General features: G+C 49.5%; 1 protein-coding gene across 1 annotated transcript in view; it reads left to right on the forward strand.

The window, feature by feature from the left end:
- AJAP1 (adherens junctions associated protein 1) overlaps nucleotides 1–9,993 on the forward strand; it is a 130,040-nt gene extending 120,047 nt beyond the window's left edge. The window contains exons 5-6 of the mRNA XM_033196193.1: nucleotides 655–786; nucleotides 8,822–9,993. Coding sequence (XP_033052084.1) covers nucleotides 655–727 — 73 coding nt within the window. The 3' untranslated portion in view covers nucleotides 728–786; nucleotides 8,822–9,993. The remainder of the gene's footprint in view (nucleotides 1–654; nucleotides 787–8,821) is intronic.
- The last annotated feature ends 12,244 nt before the right edge of the window (nucleotides 9,994–22,237 follow it).

Below are 22,237 nucleotides of genomic sequence, written 5' to 3' on the forward strand. Positions count from 1 at the left end.
CTTGGGCTGTGTGGGTAGAGGGCAGAGGGCCGTGGGCTGGCCTCCGGTGCTTCACTTGTCCCACCTTCTGTGCTTGTGTTGTGCAAGGAGGTGGGGTGGGGGGATGTCCAAGAGCGGAGTTGGCACAGCTGGTGCTCTCAGGCCCTGGCACGGAAGCATCGGATGGAACGAGTTCTTGCCTTTTGGCCCAAGGTCATGCTCTGTTGAGTTTCACCAGCCTTGGGAAATAATAGCTTCGTCTCAAAGGTGACAAAATATGGGGGAGACATTTTGGGAGCCAGGTTCCATCGTTTCTGTCATGTGCAATAAAGTGGGTCAAATCTGCCATCAGAGGCAGAGAATCCAGGCTCTGGGCTAATCCTGCAAATTCAAAAACGAAAATCTGGAGACAGCACAGCCTGCACAGCAAAGTGCTCGTGTGCCCAGATCCCTCGGTCTGTGTCCTCCAAAGCCTCCCAGGGTAGAAAGCATTCATGTGTGAGGACTTCTCCCAGCCACAGGGAATGCGGGGGGTCCCTTCCTGGAAAGGCCAGGAGTCCATATTAGTGCTTCCTTTCTCAAGAAGCCAGTCAGTCTCCACCGCAGGCCTGCCCTGGCTTGCCTGTCATGTGTCATGTACCAGCACGCCAAAGCCCATTTTTCTGTCCACCGCAGACCCTCCTCTTCTGATCGGCATCTTATTCCTGTGGCCTTCGTGTCTGAGAAATGGTTTGAAATCTCCTGCTGACTGGCCGAAATCTTTTTTACCTCCTGGGGGCAGGGCAGACGCCATGTGTCTATTTCATGGTAGGTACCTCTTTGGACATTCCTGTTTTCCTTCCCTTTCCTCCCCTCCCCGCTGCCCTCCCCTGTACTCTTTGGGATAATTGGGAGCCCTTTTAGACATGGTGGGTGGATTTCCAATGGCATCACTTCTCTGAACATGAGCCAGGGACCTGGCCTTTTGATCTTGATGTTGGATTTGGTAGAAGTACCCTCCCCATCCCAGGGGAAGAGAGTAGCAGACACGCACACACCCTGATTCCACGTCCTCACTGCTTGTCAGTGCCACGCCTTCCCTCAGGAAGGCCACGACGCGCGTGGCCCACGTGGCAAGGAAAGTCATTCCCCGAAACAAGCAACAACTACAGCTCTCATTTCCCACAACAGGAAGAGATTAGGGCAGCGGCTAGGGAGGCAGGAATCGCGCCCCCGTCACATGTCTTTACATCGGGGGAGGGCACAAGGCAGAATTAAAATACAATTTTGAAATATAAAAATAAAAGATAAGAAAGAAAATGATAAAGAAAGAAAGGGAAGAGTTGAGACATCTACTAATTTGAAGCCAGGAACCGGCACCAAAACAGGATGAATTTTCCACGCTCTGCTGGATGGGAACATTTGGTTTGCTTTCAGTGATATTAACTTTAATGCTAACGTTAAATTGCCTCCTTCTGTGCTGAGTCTTCGGAGCACTCGGGCTGCTGAGGGGAGAGAGCATTTCCCCCTCATGGCCTCACATCCCACGCATTCTATAAGCACGGCCCGTGGGTGCAACCTGAGGTTTCCGTGTGGTTTTCATGGTTCTTTTCGATGCTGGGCTTTCTCTGCATCCTCATCTGGCTTCCTTCCAAAGGTGACCTCTGATCCCTTCCATGAGTAGGGAGCCCTATTTCTAGGATGAAATACCAATATTTGAAAATACCTTTTTCTTACTTTTTGCCCACCTTCTGATATGGAGGACTGAATGGGCAACGTCGTCAGGGGCCCGGGGACAGGGAAGGTCTGGAGGACTCAGCTGGCTGCACCTAGCTGTGGCCAGGGAACCGGCTGTAGTCAGAGAAGGGAGTGAATCGGTCAGTTCCTCATCCTGGCACTAATGGACCGCGTGTTTGCTCCAAATCAAATCTCCAGCCCTCACTCCTTATCCTGAAGCCAATATGTTCTGCCAACTGGCAAAGAAATGTAATTAGATTAGAATGGGAACCGAGCTGCCCTGCAAGGGCCTCTGCTGCGGCAGGTAAGAGGCAGGTTGTCCGCCACCATTCAGTGGGGGGATGTGCATCCTAGAGCATCCGTCAGAAGCCAGTGCCTTTGTCTGTCTCACCGCAGCTCCCCTCATGAAGGGAAACCCCTTTGGAGTGCCAACCAAGCTAGCCACAGCAAGCCGGCTTGTTAGCCGTGTAGTCCTCGACCTGCCTGATGAGGCCTCTGTAGGGACTGGGTCCTGGTGGTTGCCGGCATCTCTGTTATGATTTTTAAAATTTGTTAATGCGTAATTCATTGACCTGGGAGATGCAGGGCCTTAGGGTCAAAGACCCTCAGTCCCTTCCGCCAAGAGCTACAGGCCCACAGGACTGGAGAGGTCAACTCGAGCGGACAGCTCCCTAATATAGATACTTGCACGGCAGCTTGTGGAACACATTGTACTTACCCAGTCCTCCCAGCAATTCCTTTTACAAGTGGGGAGGCTGAGGCAGTGGGCGGTTAAATGACTTGGCCGAGGTCAGTCAGGTTGTAAGTGGTGGGGCTGGATCGCCGGATGGCTGCCTGGCTCCAGGACGTCCCCTGCCCACTCCAAAGGCCTGAGCCCCGGGATCCTTCTTTTCCATTAGAACAGGAAGCTGCAGCGCTGACTTTTCAAAAAAAAAAAAAAGATAAAATAGGGCAGAAAAAAGGTGTTTGATTTACTCATCTGCCCCAGAAAACCTTCGTGTCTCCTCAGCCTGGTCCACCCCTTCCAGCAGCACAGGGCACTGAAGACCCCCCAGAAACACTGCTGGTGGACTATCCCTGTGCTGCAGCCCCAGGCAAAGGCAAGAGATACGGGTGCTCCCAGATGGGCCCCAGGTGGACCCCGCTTCCCAGCTGTGCCTGAGGAGCTGTTTTGGGACCACCGGCATTTACACAAGGAAACATCTCTGCGTCTAAAGAGCTGACTCCCTCCCTGTGGCTCTCAGGTAGGTCGTCCACAGAGTTCAGAAGAGCTTGTGAGACTTACTGAAGGCAGCTGCACTCAGCCTCGGAATCTGCCGACACGAAGCCACAGCCCACTCCTGGTGGCCGCCTCAGTAGCTGCGGACCAGGAGGGCTACGCACACAGCCTCGTTAGTCCTTGATAAATGCTTATAAGATTCCTTTGCCGCTTGCGGGACAGACCGTTTATCACTCACTAGGATGAAAGCGTTGGGATTCTAAGTGTCCCCTGAATATTGCAATTAATGCCTGGACATGAGCATCGGGTGCAGAATAGCCAGAAACATCTCTCAGATTTGCTGGGGTCCTTATTGTGCCTAAATAAATAGCAATTAATACAAAAACATTTAATTAAGGCTTAAGAGCCAGTGGAGCTACTTCTCTCTCGTATGGCTGGGAAGCCTCTCCAAATGCATTTTTAATGATGATGCGGTCGTTTGTTACCACACTGTTGTCTTCTAAGTCTAATCCATGTGCATGTCTGGGACCCAAAGGCAGCCAAGTTCATTTTCCTGTAAATGGTTGTCCGGAATGCCAGCGGCTCCTGGGCAGATGTGGACCGTAGATTCGATAGATTCCAACACATTCTTGCCTCAGACCACCTTCATGGTGGGGCCAGATTGCTCTGGACAAAGTGAAGCTGGCCTTTATGCTCCAAGGAAGGGGACCTCGACGACAGGCCTGCATTGGCTCTCGGACTCATTCACGGTCATCTTTCATGCAGCAGGTACATTTCAGCAAGCCTCGTTAATGTTGATCTCTTTCCCTTTGCCAAGGCCGCTTCATTCTGAACGGAGCCTGCAAAGTCATAAAAACTGTTGAATCCAAAGCAAGTGAGAAATAAATCATGCAGTATTATTATTTTCAAAAACACACTGAAGACAAAACTAATAAAAAACGAGAAGTGCACCTGGCCTTCCCACTTTGTTCTTCCAAAATGTACATTAATAGAATATCAAACTTTTGTTATTCAAAGGAGCCTGTTTCCCAAAGCAACATCCATACCTTTCTGGAAGCTGTGCTTGCTGAGCTGAGAACGGTACCACGAAAACTTTGGGAGAAAGTGGCCGCTTCAGATTGTCAAGAAATTCTGCTGTGCCCCAGGGACACCTGGCAGTAGCCTGTTTGCTTTTTTTTTTTTTTTCCCGCAAAAGCGGACATTGGTCATTACACCCAGTGACCCACTGTGAAGCGTATAGCCCAGCGGGGCCAGGCCAGCCGAGGATCTCCTTCCAGGCAGCAGAGGGCAGAATTTATCCCAGATCGCGATCTGGAAGATGGCTTAGCAAGATACACACAGCTTCCCTTTTTGGCCAGGGAACCTCGGGTGGATGTTCACCTTCAGCCACGTTATTTTCCAGCCATGGGGTCCAGGCCCCACCTTATTTGTCTTTCCCAGCTGGCCTGGGATCCTCAGTCCTTCTCTGGGCTTAGTGCCAAGGTGAGAGGCTCACGTGCTAGTGTGGCACAGAAAAACCCAAGAAGCTGAAGTTTGAGCAGCAGAGTTTTGGCAGAACGTGGACAACGTGAGACCCTCCTCCTGGGCCAGAGGCTGTGACCACACCATGGTCTTGCAGGAAACCTCTCCACTCTCTTCAAAGCCAGCGTGGCTCTGGAAATGGTCATTCAAGGTGCAGGATGGGCACCATCTCTCTCTCTTTCTGTCTCTCCCGCTCTCTACCTCTCTTTCTCTTTTCCATCCTGAGACACAGAGCAGAGAGCGATGCCTGTAGTCTTGGAAGAGGCTCCCTTCCCTGCATAGCCGGGGATGTCTGGCGCTCGGGACACAGGCTGCCACCCACTCACTGATCTTCCACGTCATGTCTGTGGCTCCCAGCATCAGCATCTACCTGTAGTCAGTCCTCGGAGGTGGTTTCCTGCCATGAAGGATGGGTCTCAGGGACTGAGGACAAAACTGCTTCACACCCCTGCCACGTCTCTGAGCCTCATCCAGTGTTGATTCCCTGCTCCAGGCCAGGCACAGAGCTGGAACCTGCATGAACCAGTGGTGAACAGGCAGGAGACCCCTGTTCTCAGGGTGTTGTCCTGCCAGCAGGGGATGCCTTGCACATCTGTCCAAATAAGCTCAATGCAGATGGTCCCATGCCCGAGATGTCACCAAGCAAGTGCTCCAGGAGACAGAAGGAAAATAGGAGATGTGTGTGGAAGGAATGGAGCCATCCAGGAAGGCCTCCCCAGGGAGGTGATCTTTCCAGCCAAACCCTGAAGGATTTGAGGCTTGAGATTTGCAGCGTGAAATCAGGGAATCTGGAACGTAGAGAGGAAGAAGAAGAGGAAGAGCGAGGTGGAAAGGTGGCCAGGACCCAGGGCAGAAGGATCTGATTAGCCAGCATGGGAAGTACAGGAGGCTTTCTTTTTTCTTTTTTTTCTTTTTGAGACAGAGTTTCACTCTGTCGCCCAGGCTGGAGTGCAGCCACTCGATCTCGGCTCACTGCAACCTCCACGTCCGCGTTCACATGGGAGAGTTTCACGTGGGAAAGTGGGAGGATAAAGTCTACTTGGCCAGAGCCTGGCCAGACAGACGCAAGGATTGGAAGCTGCTCCTCCGGCCTTTATTCTCCTGTTTAAGGTCAGGATCAAGGACTGGAAAGCAACCAGGGCCAAGGTTCATTTAGGAAACCATTCTTATTAAGGTGGCAGCCATATGACTTATGGTTCAACCCTGAACACATTCCAGAGAGAAAGGTTGGCCTTGTGAACAATCAGTGATCAGGGAACACAGGGACAGCAGCTCACAACCAGTGACTGTCCTGGGATACCAGGACCCAATGTAGGGTCTCCAAGCCCCAGGATTTTTATCTCCCTTTTAAGAAAACTTGTAATTGTAGTAAATATATGTAACATAAAATTTACCATTTTAGGCCAGGCGTGGTGGCTAACACCTGTAATCCCAACACTTTGGAAGGCTGAGGCAGGTGGACTACCTGAAGTCAGAAGTTTGAGACCAGTCTGACCAATATGGTGAACTCTCGTCTCTACTAAAAATACAAAAATTAGCCAGGCGTGTGGTGGGTGCCTATAATCCCAGCTATTCAGGAGGCTGAGGCAGGAGAATCACTTGAACCCGGGAGGCGGAGGTTGCCGTGAGCTGAGATCGTGCCACTGCACTCCAGCCTGGGTGACAGAGCAAGAATCTGTCTCAAATATATGTGTGTGTATATATATATATATAATTTTAACCCTTTATGCGTGTCTAGTTCAATGGCATGAGTGCCTTTACCATGCTGTGCAGGCATCTTCACAAGCCAGCTCTTCACCTCTTTCCATCACCCTGTATTAAAACTCTGCACCCACTCAATACTCACTCCCCATCTGCCCCCATCCCCTGGCCCCCTGTTCTACCCTTTGTCTCTGTGGATTTGGTGGCTCTGGTACTTTCTATAAGTAGAATCATACAGCATTTGTCCCCACATTTTTTTTTTTTTTTTTTTTTGAGACGGAGTCTAGCTCTATCGCCCAGGCTGGAGTGCAGTGGCCGGATCTCAGCTCACTGCAAGCTCCGCCTCCGGGGTTCATGCCATTCTCCTGCCTCAGCCTCCCAGGTAGCTGGGACTACAGGCGCCGCCACCTTGCCCGGCTAGTTTTTTGTAGTTTTTAGTAGAGACGGGGTTTCACCGTGTTAGCCAGGATGGTCTCGATCTCCTGACCTCGCGATCCGCCCGTCTCGGCCTCCCAAAGTGCTAGGATTACAGGCTTGAGCCACCGCGCCCGGCCAGTCCCCACATTTTTTAACTTTCAAAAAAATTACCAAGATATAAGAGGGATATTTCTCTCTGTGTTGTAATAATTACTTCATTTTTCAAGCCCCTCTTCCCCAGATCCAGGGAATGTGGAAGAGGTGGGCGGGGGTGGGGCACAACTGGAGTAAGGCTACCAAGAGTGATCCGGCACTGACCCAAAGGCACGTCCCTCACCGTGTGTGTGTGTGTGTGTGTGTGTGTGTGTATGTGTGTGAGACACAGCCTCACTCTGTTGCCCAGGCTGGAGTGTAGCGGCGCCATCTCAGCTCAGTGCAACCTCTGCCTCCCAGGTTCAAGTGATTCTCATGCCTCAGCCTCCCAGGTAGCTGGGATAAAGGTGCACACCCCCATGCCTGTCTAATTTTTGTATTTTCACTAGAGATGGAGCTTCACCATGTTGGCCAGGATGTCTCCTTTGTTTACATGCAGTGACCCCTGTGTCCGCAGCAGCTGGTCCTCCCACAGTAGCTGAGCAGACACTCTACTGTAGCCTCATGGAGTTGTCCACACGGGTGTCATTTGGAGGCAGCAAGCAGGAAGGTGACGCCCAGGGTCCAGCCTCTTGTCCAGACGCAGAGGGGACCAGGGAAAGACCCAGCCTCTCACCTTCGCCTTCAAATGAGTAGACTCTGGCACACTGAGGCTCCTGGAGATGATCAGGGACGCAGTGCTGATGATCAGGGACACAGTGGTGAGCAGGAGGAGCTGTCCTGGGGCCTGCCAACCTCGCTGTCCACTGCAGGATGTGTCCTGCAGAAGGCAGGCCTGTCCCACCTGGGGCTCTTCCTCCCCAGTCCCAACCAGAATCACTGCGGTGGGCTCAGTTGATTCAGGGGAGAGAAAGCCACACTCTTGTCTTTGGGAAGGACCGGGGAATGGACCCAGGACGGGCAGTCACTGAACTCACCTGGGGAACTGTGAAGACTCATGTTCACAGGCACCACCCTCAGAACCTGATTCCAGGTCCCAGAGGTGGGCCTGGGGATCTGTGTTTCTGCAGAGCTCCAACTATGGTGATGACGGAGCCGGTCTGGCTGCATGCTGTGCCTGCAACTGCTGGAAAACTTCTAGAGCTCCCACTGAGTGCTTTTCCGACTTCATTTTGGGATCAGCGGGTACACCCGCCCCATCCTACCGCTTTCTGATACATGTCATCTGCACAGATGAGGATACAGTAGCCTTTTCTTTCTATTATTGAGAGTCCTAATTGCCTGTAGTTGAGAGGAGCTCTGAGTGACAGCAGAGGGACCCAGACAGCACCCCATCCCTGTGACGGAGACGCAGCTTTGGGCAGAAGGTCCCCGGGGGGGACCGTGATGTGTTCCAGCTCACATGGCCATGCCCGGGGTGACTCTCTGAGGGATGCTGACCTACTGGGGGTTCTCACTCAGCCAGGGAGACTGCATTTTCCATTTTCTGAGGGCGGGCTGGCTGGGTGGGAGCCGCCCTTCTCAGCCTGCCTGCTGAAGGTGGCAATCGCAGTCAGCCCACCCGACCTGTGCCCAGATGGGACTTGCCTTCTCTCTCTTCAGCAAGATCACCTCTGGGGAGATACGGGAGGAGGATTTCCTGATGCAGTCCATTTATCTCTCCTGAGTCCTGGCCTCGGGGAGCCTGCAGCTGAGCAGTGGACAGAAACAGACTCCCTTTCCTCCTGCAGCAAAGGAGTGGAACAGGCCCCATGTCACCCACCACAGGAGGAGGCTGGACAGAGAGTGAGCACAGGGCTGCCACACTCAGGCCCTCTGATGTGCACGCCTGGGACCAGATGCCCCGGCGCCCCCACCATGATTTAGTGGACGGGGTGGTCCTAGCCCCTGGTAGCAAGCTCAGAGCTCTGTAGGTGACCAGAATTCACACAAGATTCAGGCCCCCACTTCATACCCCTGGGATTCCCAGTGTTTCTTCCAGTTCGTGCTGACCAGTTAGTGAGGTCTAGTCCACGTTCCAAGGACCCCTCCATGTCAGTGAACTGATAAAGGGAGCGACCGGGCTCGGCACGCAGGGGTCCTGTGTATGGGGTCCTGGTCGCCCGAGAGCCCCACGGACTTGTCGCGCCCTCGGCCTGCTGCCATTTAATCTCTTCTTGTTTTCTTTCCACACAGGATTCCGTTGGTGAACCTGTAAAAACAAAACAAACAAAACAAAAAAGACAAAACCTAAAACTAAGCTATCTAAGGGGGAGGGTCCCCGCACCTACCACTTCTGTTTGCCGGTGGGAAACTCACAGAGCAGGACGCTCTAGGCCAAATCTATTTTTGTAAAAATACTCATGCCTATGGGCGACTCTGCCTTCTCCCAGAGTTTTCTTTGGAGAACAGAAAGAAGAAATGAAAGAAAGAAACCGGAGGCAGAGAGATGAGGATACCCAACGAAAGGGACGGGAGGAAGCGTCCGAAACCTAGGATTCGTCCTACGATTCTGAACCTGTGCCAATAATACCATTATGTGCCATGTACTGACCCGAAAGCCTCAGCCGCAGAGCCGGGGCCCAGCGAATCACACGGAGAAATCTTACAGAAAACAGGGGTGGGAATCTCTTCCGATAGAGTCGCTATTTCTGGTTAATATACATATATAAATATATAAATACAAACACACACACACACACTTTTTTTGTACTGTAGCAATTTTTGAAGATCTTAACTGTTCCTTTTTAAAAAAAGAATTGTGTTATAGGTTACAAAATCTGATTTATTTAACATGCTTAGTATGAACAGAATAAACCAGTGTTTTCTACTTTGGCAACTCACGTCACACACATATTACACACGTGCGCATACACACAGTACACCTACATGCATATAGACGCATCTATTGGAAATGCAGTTCCACAGGTGAGCATGTTCCTTCTGGTGACCTGGTATTCCATCACCGTTTACCCCAGGGGACAGCCTCGACCCAGACAAGGAGGCCCTTAAATGACGTTTGGTGAGTGGCATCAAATGTGTGACTTACTATCTTGGGCCAGAACTAAGAAAGCCGTGGTTTTATATATGTGTGTGTGTATATATACACACACACATATATGTGTATATATATATGTTTTTGTATATATATATATACACACATATGCATACATATGATTTTTTTTTTTTCATTTAAATGTTGGAAGATGCTGCCTAACAGCCACGCTCACATTTATGTAGCTGGTTGCTTACAAACGGGCTTGAGCCCTGGGTTGGGTGGGTGGTGGATTCTTGGACGTGTGTGTCATACAAGCATAGACTGGATTAAGAAGTTTTCCAGTTCCAAATATTAAAGGAATATATCCTTACGATGTGTGTGTATAATGTCAGGGCAGAACTTAGACATACGTGAAGGGCCCCAGTTGGTTTGGAAACGAAAAATCGTCATTCTGTGTGCAAACCACGCAGGCTGCCCCACTCGGGCGGCACCCTGGCCCGGCCTGTGCTGCATTGCCTTCCCTTGCGCAGGTGGGCAGGTGTTGCCTGCTTTTTCTAGGGCCCCAAGGGTGTCTTGGAATCTTGGGGGAAGCCTTGGCAGAGATGCCGTTCTCCTGTCAGCTTCCACTGGCCGATGGATGTTTCTGTTTTGTCAACGAGAATCCTACTGTAGAACTACCCAGTGGAAACAGGGGCCCCAGACCCGAGCCTCAGTACAGAGAATCCCAACCACACACACTTTATTAAAAATACTGCCATGCCACTGGGCCTTCCTCACAAGCCTCACCTGGTGGCCCAGACTTGCTGTCAACAGGGAGTGCTGTCGGGATCTAGGGATGCATCTCCTGGCCCACGCTGTGCCTCCTTAGAGGATGTTTCCTGTCTATGAGAGATGCCTAATGTGATGTGGGTCCCTGTCTCCAAAGACTCTATTTCTCACACATGGCCCAGGTGGAACTTTAATTTCAGCAGTAGAGTGCATGAGGCAATTCAGTGAAGTGTCGCAGGCCAGGCGAAAAGGTTAAAGAGCAGACAGACAGCTGACCTTACCGCCCTCACTGGCCAGGCTGATGACCTGATTCTTCCCTCGGGTTCAGTCTCCCTCTGAAACACCTTGAGATATGCTCCAAAAGTTCACTTTTGTATCTCCTGAAACACGTGAACCTAGAGCAATGCCTCTGGAGGGGAAAGGGCTGTTTTTGTGACACAGCAGTGTTGAGATCTGTATCCATGGTATTGCTCACAAATTAGGAAAAGTTGTTCTTTAGTTTTTGTTCTGTCATTTCCCCCCCAAGCTTTGGCACATCCCGAGACAATGCAAACATCCGCCACTGGCATTTGGCCATCTCCAGGTTCCTGGCACTCACCTGCACGGCGCTCCAGCCTGCAGTGCTCTCTGCACGCCATCCGGCCTCGTCCATCCCATTCTCCTTCAAGCACTCCCTTCCGCTGAGGTGGGCCTCCTGACTCCAGGTGAGCACAGCGTGGTGCGAGTGCATGGTGAGGGCTGGCAGTGTCCAGCAGGCAGTGGGGTTTCTGCTTTGGTCTCTGACGTTCTGAGCTCCAGAGTGAGCCCAACCGAGGAGGAGGTGACAGCAGGAGGGGCCCCTGACCATGAGAACCCAGGATTCTCACTGACCATGAGAACCCAGGATTCCCGAGGAACTCCTGGTATCTGCTCTGTCATCTCCCAGCTGCTCAGCCCCCTTCTCCGACCATGGGTGGCACCCTGGATGCCCTGAACTGTTTCCTGGGTCCATGAGACATAGAGCCTTGGAAGGAAGCATAAAGCAACAACCCTCTTGTCCCCCATCAGAGCCACAGGTTCACGGTAGGGCTGTGAGACCCACACAGGCACAACCACCAGACAAGCAAATGTATGCCCATTCCACACCTGAAAGTCTGGTTCTGTACTGACATGACATCCGTCAAGGTAAATCCACACAGGTGAAGGCTGCTATTTCTGGATGATTGAGGCCGTGTATGTAAAGACGTATTATTTTACTTTTTTAACTGGTTACCTGCTCTCCCAGACCCCTCAACTGGGATCATCGTCTAGGTAAGAGGAAATAGTGAGTGAAAGTGCCTGGGCCTTGGAAACGCAGCCCCACCCACAGTGAAGTCTGCACCAGGGCACGAATTGCTCTGCTTCGGGCCTTATGTATATGTAATGCCCATGCACTTTGTGTGTCAGTGGCTACTAAGTTGGCCTGATCAGTCCTTCTGCACCTTGGGGTAGTGTTTCAAGCTAGTTGTTGTCCTCTTTCCTCTGCTTGACCCCTGGAATTCAGAGTCTAATAGTAGACACCTCCCTTCCCCCACCCAAGGCCTGGTCTTTACCTTTGCTTGAGCTTTCATTCCTCAAGAGAAGAACTCCAAGGAAGGGTGACGTGGTTTGTTAGGGTTCCCCAGTTTTTGTCCACTTCCATCTTATTCCTCAGAGATCCTGCAATCGCAAACCCCCTGGCAGCCTCCTGGCGCCTGCATTTACCTTTAAAGCTTTAGAAACAGCTGGGAATGCACTCTTTGTCGTACAGGCCAGTCCATTTCCAGACGAAGTCACTGCTGATCTTCCCATGCTTGGTGTCACTTTTTTTCTGATTGGAATATGCGTGTCATTGCTCTGGTTTCCGAGTTTGGCGTGAGAAAGGTGGGGTTCTCCAGGCAGGGTCGGGGAGCTTCCTCACTGGTTTCCATTGGGCTCAGATTTCAGCCATGACCGAGACAAAGCCAAGCCTTCTCACGCAGCGTGAAAGCGTAGTGACACCCTGGGCTGTGTGGAGGTGACTGCTATTGTTCCTATTTACTGCCCTCCTTGCACACAGAAGGGAGAGGCCCCTTAGGGGAACTTGTCTTCTCCAAAGTACTTCTAGTCCTTCCCAATCTTGAATTTGAGTGGACTTCTCTTATTACACTCAGCTCCCAGAAATTCACTCCAGTCCTTCCTGGAACATTTTGAAATTAGAAACCTGGACTCATCAGCAAACCCCACCCAGTCTTTGAATCGGGACACCAGGAAACCCATTACTACTAATGTGATCTTACCATCTTAAATCAATCCTTTCTTTTGAAAATACATGACTCTTAGGCCGGGCGCGGTGGCTCAAGCCTGTAATCCCAGCACTTTGGGAGGCCGAGACGGGCGGATCACGAGGTCAGGAGATCAAGACCATCCGGGCTAACCCGGTGAAACCCCGTCTCTACTAAAAAATACAAAAAACTAGCCGGGCGACGAGGCGGGCGCCTGTAGTCCCAGCTCTCGGGAGGCTGAGACAGGAGAATGGCGTGAACCCGGGAGGCGGAGCTTGTAGTGAGCTGAGATCCGGCCACTGCACTCCAGCCTGGGCGGCAGAGCAAGACTCCGTCTCAAAAAAAAAAAAAAAAGAAAATACATGACTCTTTCACAGCCATATTTTAGCATCAGGAAAAGCCATGCTTACAGGGGTGGGTCATCTACATTTTGTGTGCGATGCCTAATGTGTAGACTGTGTTAAAAGGTGAACACACCAAAGGATCGACCCTGTCACCTTGGATGGTCTCTGTTTTGACCCTGTTGCCCATGGAGAGGTATTTTACCCTTTTGCTTCTTTGCCCAGGTGGTCTAGGATTGTCTGTAGCTCAGGAAGCTGGACTGACCCTGTATCTTGAAAGATAAGACCAGGAACCAGGAGTGAGGCCGGGACTGTCACTCAGTGGGACTCTCACTCAGCCTTTTCATGGTCAGGCTTGGTCTTCCCGTACTTATTTCAAGATGGCACCAGGACACACCTTCTTTTGACCACCTGTTGACACCATCACCCTCTTTCATCAAGGTGATCTCTTTCATCAGGGCGTACGTGGGACTTGATGCTCCACTCGACTGTCTTCTCCCCTACCCCTGCCCCCTTCCACAAAGCCATTTCCCAAGTCACAGTGGGAAAAGATACCAAGATGCCTGATTTCTTGAACCATTCTTGTTTCAGCACGTGAGTTCTTGAAGACACTACTCACATATGCCATTGGAGAGAAACGACCCATTCTGGATCACTGTAATGAGCTGATCAGTCATTCATCCTCTTCTTCAACAAATGCTTGTTCCACTTCTACCACACTGGCCATACAGTCAGAGGCAAGATGGGCACAGTTATGCCCTTGTGGGTCTTATAGTCTACAGTGGGAGGAGGTGGATGGTTAATGTGAAAGAAAATCAAAATAATTTCCAGAGAGAGAAGCGGCAAGAAGAGAATAGAGCAGAGTGATGGAGCCAGGGTGCAGAGAAGGAGAGAAGGGAAGGGGGAGAGAGTGGCGGGGATTGAGGGGGAAGAAAGAGAGGAAAGGGTTGTCTGCGTCTCCTCCTGCCACCCATCGCCTACTGGGAAATTATCACTTGCTGCTTGAGGGTTAGTCTGGTGTTGGATGGAGCAAGAAGGCCTTGGTCTTAGCTCTTGGATAAAAACGCAGTGGATAAAAACACAGTGCAGAGCTGAAGATAAGACATCGCAGTTGTTACGATGCCTAGTTCTTCACCAAATTCCTCAGCCATTCCAGCAAGAGTGGAAGCAGAGGGGCAGGGGCATGAGCTTGCCCCATCCCTGGGCACTGGCTCTGCCCCAGCCCCTCCCCATGTTGGTCCCACCTGTCAGGTTGCCAGGCCAACCAGGTCTCAAGGAGGAAAAGGGGGTTCAACATCAGCGACTTGGCCCGGAGGGCACAGGCACCATGGGGGTGCCATTCCTCTTGGTGCCAGAAGGCAGCTGCCTCTCCAGAAGCTCCCCCAGCACTGAGCGTACTTAGTGGCATCCTTCTTAAACAGCATCTGCTTTTAAGTAAGCAGCTATTCCAAAACATGCCGTGATTCATGTAATTTTTGAGTGGTTACTTTGGTGCAGTTTGTCAATTTGCTCTGCCATACTGTTTTTTGATTGTTTGTTTGTTTTCCAGTGTAAATAGCACAGCCCACATAAATGAGCCAAACTCATCATCTGAGGATCTTTGATTATTCTTCCCCACTTATTGTACATTGATGCGCCGCCTGCTAGGAAGATAAACTCCCTCTTTGCTCACTCTGAGCCCAGATCTCTGTGTTAGTTACACTCAACCTTATCTGGGGGGCCCAGGGAGGTCTTAAATGATTGTTTGGGGTTTTGAAACATGCGACCATTCCTTCCTTCCAAAGAGCGTGAAGCATGGCTCTGTGTGGTTTTGTGTGTCTGAGTTTACAGCTTGTATTTGGATGTAAGGAGTGACTAAAAACAGGTCTAGGCTGAGATCTGCTGTCTTTTAAACCACCCCAGCCCTCGGTGGAACAGAAAGAATGAGCTGCTTCTGATCTCAAATCATTCTAGAAAGGTCTCAGCTAGTGAGCACAAAGTAGGCACTCCCCAGAGTTTATACGGGCCTCCATGTGACCAAGCCATCCCTAGCTGGGGAACTTAACTCTTTGCACAACCTCCCTTTATGCTGAAGGGTCCATGGGAACGTGGAAACAGTTGCCCTTTGTCAAAGGAGTGGCCCCACCCTGCTCTCTGCCTGAAACACAAAGCAGCTCCTCTTGGAACAGCCAGCCTGGGGCAGAAGCACTTGAACATCCCATCTTCCGTCTTATTTCACTTTGGTTACAGGGAGTTAAATGCATAGGCCACAGCTGACTAAGACAGCGGTGTGCACAATGGTCCCCAGAATATCCAGTGACGCAAGCGATGTTAGTCTTGGGGTCCCTAAGGCAGTAGGGCGTGGGGAGGAAGTTTCTCACCATTGATTCCCAAACACATCAGCCACAAGTCCACACTCCACACCTATAAATGCACAACCTGTGCCCCATTGTAAAGGTGACTGAAGAGAATGGTCAACTCGATGGTGATGGGCCTGTTTTGGAGCTAAAAGCATAAAATGAATCCTCCCTGTAGCTCCATTGCCTTTTCCTCTTGAAGAATTCCCTGCTAAATGTTCTAGGAGTTACTGTGCATAGAATCAAGAGAGCATTTTTGAATGAGCCGTAAATCTAAGTCATGTATAAGAGACATAATATAAATTGGACCAAGCTTGCCCATCTGGGACACACAGGTTTACAGAGATTAAACACTAGTGAGTAGCGGGAGAAGGGAACAGTGACTCTATAAATGGCCATATAAATGACCTACTTGTCTTCTCATGTAGGCTGGGATCAGAACCTACGTATGCCATAGATAACAGTCAATTAAATGGGTTAATGTGCTAAGCCAAGAGAGTTCTTAAGACATGCACATGGGACTGGATTAACTCTTGTCGATATATTGGATTCCATAGTAAAACATCTGTTAAGTAACATGTGGTGGGAAAGGATGCAGGGAGCATTGGACTGTAGGAAATTCTCCTTTATACAAGTTAATTAGTTTTGTCTCTGGTGGCTCCCTCTTAAAACAGAATCCCCTGGAGACCCGGGTTTTCATATTGTAATTCAACATCCAAATATTTGCAACATTAAATAACAACTCCATAGAGACATCGGTCTTGCATGGGCATAAGCAGCTCACACTGGTTAGCTTTTGTCAGATTTCGCCATTTCTGCAACAAAATTTCTTAGTGTTGATGTTGAGAGCTTCTGGGTTGGCAAACTGGCAGTTCACTCTAGTCTTACTGGGTTGGGCAAGTTCTTGCCCCCAGAAAATTGGGGAGAGCTTTGGCCATGGAAGGAGCAAGAACACTATGCAGTCCTAAGCTCTGTTTTTTTGTTTTGTTTTGTTTTGTTTTTGGCACCATTATGTCCCGTGAAGACTTACAGCCTCTGCTCATACAGCATAGGGGACCCTTTGCGGAGCCCCAGCATCATTGTTTGAAATCATTGTACAGGAAACTGCAGGGGTGAATGCCATTGTACCAATTCCCGGGCCAGTGTCTCGTTTCCTAACAGAATCATCTCATTCTTGTTCACTCTTCTGTCATCCCAAGCCAAAAGGGAAAATTCAAAACCCACTGTGACACCCCAACCCTAATTTCCAGCCTTTGGAGGACTCCCCTGGGGCAGGAGGGAGAAAGGGCCTTGCTGAAGTCTCAGGCTGCCGAGAACCACGTATGGGCGTAGCAGCAAGCCAATGGCATGGCTCTTGACAAGGTTTTCTATAGGGCAGCAACTGCTGCTCCCAGGGGAATCCTCTCCTGGTGCCCCCACAGTCTGTTCTGGGGTGGAAACGCCATTCTCTATTATTTCTCTCACATACATGTGGATTTCTAATATCAAGTTATGTGACTGCCCACCACCTAAGGCCTACAAAACAACATGGGAGTTTCTTTCTCGAGTGTGCAGCAAGTCAGCATGAATAGGACCCTAGAAACTGGGGGGTGCAGGATTCTCTAAGGTGCTCTTAGATACGGCGTCACTTCCACATACAAGCACAATTCTCCCAGTTGAGGGACTGGAAGACACGCGGGGCAACTGGTTTTGAAAAGCCCGCTGGTATGCCAGAGGGGGTGTTTGGTCACACCCTCCTTGAATTTAACTGCCACAATCTATCCGCAGATGTGTTTTGTTCTATTTCCGGTTTGTTTTCGCTTGTGTTTGCGTTGCTTCCTCTGAAGCCAGAGGATGAAAGGCCCTGGCAAAGTTAGTTATCAGTCAACTGATGATAACTGTGATACTTAAAGATGAATTCCCAGCCTGAGGTGACACACAGAGGTTCAGCATACGTCTCAGGATCTGTCACATGTCATGTTGCTTGGTGTGAAGACGAAAGAACAAAGTCCACATCAGTTCCTGCTCCTTCAAACAGTGTGTTGATTTGAGATTTGGCATTGAGATTTGGCAGAAACATGTGCCCAGTTTGCAGCACCAAATACCAGTCTTCTTAGAGGTGTTTTTGTTTTGTTTTGTTTTTGGCACCATTATGTCCCGTGAAGACTTACAGCCTCTGCTCATACAGCATAGGGGACCCTTTGCGGAGCCCCAGCATCATTGTTTGAAATCATTGTACAGGAAACTGCAGGGGTGAATGCCATTGTACCAATTCCCGGGCCAGTGTCTCGTTTCCTAACAGAATCATCTCATTCTTGTTCACTCTTCTGTCATCCCAAGCCAAAAGGGAAAATTCAAAACCCACTGTGACACCCCAACCCTAATTTCCAGCCTTTGGAGGACTCCCCTGGGGCAGGAGGGAGAAAGGGCCTTGCTGAAGTCTCAGGCTGCCGAGAACCACGTATGGGCGTAGCAGCAAGCCAATGGCATGGCTCTTGACAAGGTTTTCTATAGGGCAGCAACTGCTGCTCCCAGGGGAATCCTCTCCTGGTGCCCCCACAGTCTGTTCTGGGGTGGAAACGCCATTCTCTATTATTTCTCTCACATACATGTGGATTTCTAATATCAAGTTATGTGACTGCCCACCACCTAAGGCCTACAAAACAACATGGGAGTTTCTTTCTCGAGTGTGCAGCAAGTCAGCATGAATAGGACCCTAGAAACTGGGGGGTGCAGGATTCTCTAAGGTGCTCTTAGATACGGCGTCACTTCCACATACAAGCACAATTCTCCCAGTTGAGGGACTGGAAGACACGCGGGGCAACTGGTTTTGAAAAGCCCGCTGGTATGCCAGAGGGGGTGTTTGGTCACACCCTCCTTGAATTTAACTGCCACAATCTATCCGCAGATGTGTTTTGTTCTATTTCCGGTTTGTTTTCGCTTGTGTTTGCGTTGCTTCCTCTGAAGCCAGAGGATGAAAGGCCCTGGCAAAGTTAGTTATCAGTCAACTGATGATAACTGTGATACTTAAAGATGAATTCCCAGCCTGAGGTGACACACAGAGGTTCAGCATACGTCTCAGGATCTGTCACATGTCATGTTGCTTGGTGTGAAGACGAAAGAACAAAGTCCACATCAGTTCCTGCTCCTTCAAACAGTGTGTTGATTTGAGATTTGGCATTGAGATTTGGCAGAAACATGTGCCCAGTTTGCAGCACCAAATACCAGTCTTCTTAGAGGTGTTTTTGTTTTGTTTTGTTTTTGTTTTTGTTTAATTTCCTCTTCTGGCAGCCCCATTTGGATCATTTCTTCTCTTTCTTTCCTGGAGAAATAGGATGGCAGGTGCTGGAGCCCAGAGTGGGGTCACCCTCCAGCTGAAATGATTTAAATGGAAAGGAGAATGACAGCAAGGCCTCACATGAACTTAAATGACCTTATCAGTGACCCTTACTAACTTACCACTGGTACCTGGATTGATGAGAGGTGAGTGGGACTAAAAGCCAGGATCAGGATCAGGTTGCTCCACACATTTGCAGAGCAGGAGCCCCGGGAATGTGAGTTAGACCCAGAAAATATTGAACTGGACATTGAAGGAAGCTTGAGGCCATGCATTGATAACATTTTTAAAGTCTTTTACATTATTTTTTCAACAGGAACACATGTTTACTGCAAACCATTTAGAAAATATCAATAACAAAACAGAAGGGAAATGTTTGGAAACTTCCAATTGTTTAATTCTGTAGAAACTGTTCACTAAAGGCTGAATGAGTGGGGACGAGTCACAGAGATCTCACCATGGTTAGTATCAGGGACAAGTCTGGCTCCAACGTATGTTTTATGAAGTCTGATTAGCTTTCATCTTTGCCAGCTGAACTTGTCATGCACTAAACTTCCCATTGATCATTAGAGTGTCTACGATTAAGTGGAAAAGGCGGTCAACCATTTGGATGTTTGACTTTGACAACATCAAGCATTGGCCATTGGGCACATCTGGACATTGGTATGGAATAAACAGGATACTCAGAGATACATCCAAATTATTGACTGGATTTTTCCTATGGGGCATCTATCTAAGAGTCACAGATCTGAGAAATAGAAAGACCCAGGTCCATGTTGATGCTCCTAGTGTGTTTGAATAACTCTTGAATTCACCAGGTCTCACTGCATTTATTTAAAGATGGAGCCCATTGTCCCCTCCTCCTCAGCTCACCCATGGAACTAGAAATTCACAAACCTGAAGCTGAACCACAGGACAAGAAATTAAACAGCAACGGCCACACGGCCTATTTTTTCACAGGTTTTGCATTGAATGTTTTAGAACTTAATCCCCCACCCCCTTACTCATGTATACCAAAACTGGTTTTATTTTCATTTTCCTAAATTATTTTCTGATACAATAAACTGTTAACTGTTTATTTATACTTTTACAAGGAGCACTTGTTATTTTTCAAAAGGAAAACAAAAGCCTCTCTGTTTTCATGTTCTCCGTATATCTATACCACAGCTGTCTCTATAGACATATTTATATATCATCTTCTCGAGAGAGTTAACCTCCTGTAGTTTAATGTTGTGTTTTTTTCTTTAAATGCATATCATAATCATGTTAATAAACAAAAATGACACAATATATGTGGGTGGGGGCGGGGGGCAGGTGGCTGGGTGTGATTTCCGTACAGGTGAACTTTTATTCCAGATTTTTTTAAGTTGTTTCTGTATTTCAAAGCTATGTATTTGGAAAACATTGTAAATGAAACACCTATATTAACTTTCCTGTGTATATTTAGTACTCTGATGTTGCTATTAAAAAAAAAAAAAACATAATATGAAAAAAAAAGAAGAGAAAAAAGAATTACCGTGAGTTCAGGCCATGACCTCATAAGGACTTTTTTTTTTTTATGTTACTTCTTTGTTTATTTTTTAACAATATTATCTGAGACCTCCTCTAAGAACATAGGCACTGTTTCTATGCCTGTGGTTCACAAAGTCTAAGATTTCCTCCCTGAATCTTCATTATCTCCAAACCAATGCTTTGCTCAGTTAAACAACTCTGAAAACACTTTCAAGTCTCATGTCTGGGCCCTGGGATTGGTTATTAACTGAGTCTGAGTGAACCAGTCAGGTTCTACCACATTGTACCTGAGACCACAAATGCCCACAAGCTCAGGGTTGGGGGGTTCCAGTGGCTCCTTTATGGGCAGTCGCAGGCCAGCGAATGTCTTCAAAGATCCCTGGAGAGGAAACTGTACCCTGGGGAAAAGGTCGGCCCAAGGCTTATAATTGTGTGCTGGTGCCAAGGCAAAACATTTCAAAGGGCCTCCAGTATCAGAGCCAGGAGATACCTTGCACTCTCACAGTATTTGCAGGGTGCAAAAGAGCTCCGTCCACTTGCAGACATGCTCGGCTCAGGCAGAGTATATGGGAGCAAGGCCCCTGCCTCTAGGCCAGCAGTTCTCAATGTGGGGTGATCCTCACCCCCACAACATCTGACAATGTCTGGAGACATTTCTGATTGTTACAACGGGGATGGGGGTGCTACTGGCATCTAGTGTGCAGAGTCTAGCAGCTGGTAAGCACCCTGCACAGCACAGGACAGCCCCTCAACACAGTCATCCAGCCCTGGAGGCCGAGGTTGAGAAACTCCCCTCTTAGACCTGGGTAGGATGCTGCACTTAGCTTTGCTCCCCGTGGGAGGCTGGGTGTTTTTTCGCCCTGGTGTGGACTTAAAGGTGAAGCCCTCACATCAACATCAGAAGTCCCTGGGCCACCTGGAGCTAAGCCTCAGGGTAAGAAAGCAAGGCTGGCAGGGTGACCTTGTATTCTAGTGAACCCTGCTGCTCAGTCCCAGGTGTACTCTACACCTGCTAAGCACCTTTTAACCTGTCAATGTCTTTTTACATGTTTGAGATTACCTGAACATATCACCAAAGTCATATGCCTCACCCATGTATGACTTTTCCCCATTTGCCAAATGGGGCAGACCAAGCAAGCGACACTGGGCATGGCTGGTAAGGGGTCCCTAGGCCAGGAAGGGGGTCCCAGTGGACCCAGACCTCATCTAACCCACCTCAGCTCCACAACAGCCTCTCACACCTCCAGACACATCTTCAGAACATGGTTATCCTGCTGCTGCGTTTTCTGGCCTGCCTTCCTCTCTTTCTTTCCAGACAGGGTCTTGCACTGTCACCCAGACAGGAGTGCAGTGGCACAGTCATAGCTCACTACAGCCTCAAACTCCTGGGCTCCAGCGATCCTCCTTCCTCAGCCTCCTGAGTGGCTGGGAATACAGGTGTAGGCACCACGCCCATCTAATTTTTAATATTTTTTGTAGGAACATGGTCTCATTCTGTTGTCCAGGCTAGTCTTGAACTCCTGGCCTGAAGCAATCCTCCTGCCTCGGCCTCCCAAAGCACTGGATTACCGGCATGAGCCACCGCGTCTGGTCTGGCCTTTCTTTGTTAATCTAAGCCATTGTCAAGGGCAAGGATCAGTCACAGAAAGATGAGGGGGAGAGGTGAGTCAGAGGCACGGTTGCAGTTTCAGTCAACACCAAGAGCTGATCTGATCTGCACGTAGGAAAAGGATGCACACCAAAGGCCTGCAGAGCTAGAGATGCTCAGCCTTAGGCATCTCCCAGACATAGGAGTGCTGAGGCCTGAACACAGAGTGACGAGCCTTCTTTACAAGCCTGGAAAAAGCAGCATTTTCCCCTAATTAGCTCTGAAGAGCAGGTGGTGCTCCTCCCCAGTCCCCATCCCTCACCTGGCACAGAATCAATGGACAATTTACCCAGTGCCTCATCCAGCACCAGGCGCAGGGCACTCGTGACAAAAGCACTTCCATTCCAGCCTCCTCAGCATCCCGCGGTGCCTTTGTCTTCACTCTTATCCCCACCCTGGGAGCTTCCGCTTGTCTGCGAGGCCAGGGGCTGG

Source organism: Trachypithecus francoisi, unplaced genomic scaffold (genome assembly GCF_009764315.1).
Source record: "Trachypithecus francoisi isolate TF-2019V2 unplaced genomic scaffold, Tfra_2.0 Contig01621, whole genome shotgun sequence".
NCBI classification, from domain to species: domain Eukaryota; kingdom Metazoa; phylum Chordata; class Mammalia; order Primates; family Cercopithecidae; genus Trachypithecus; species Trachypithecus francoisi.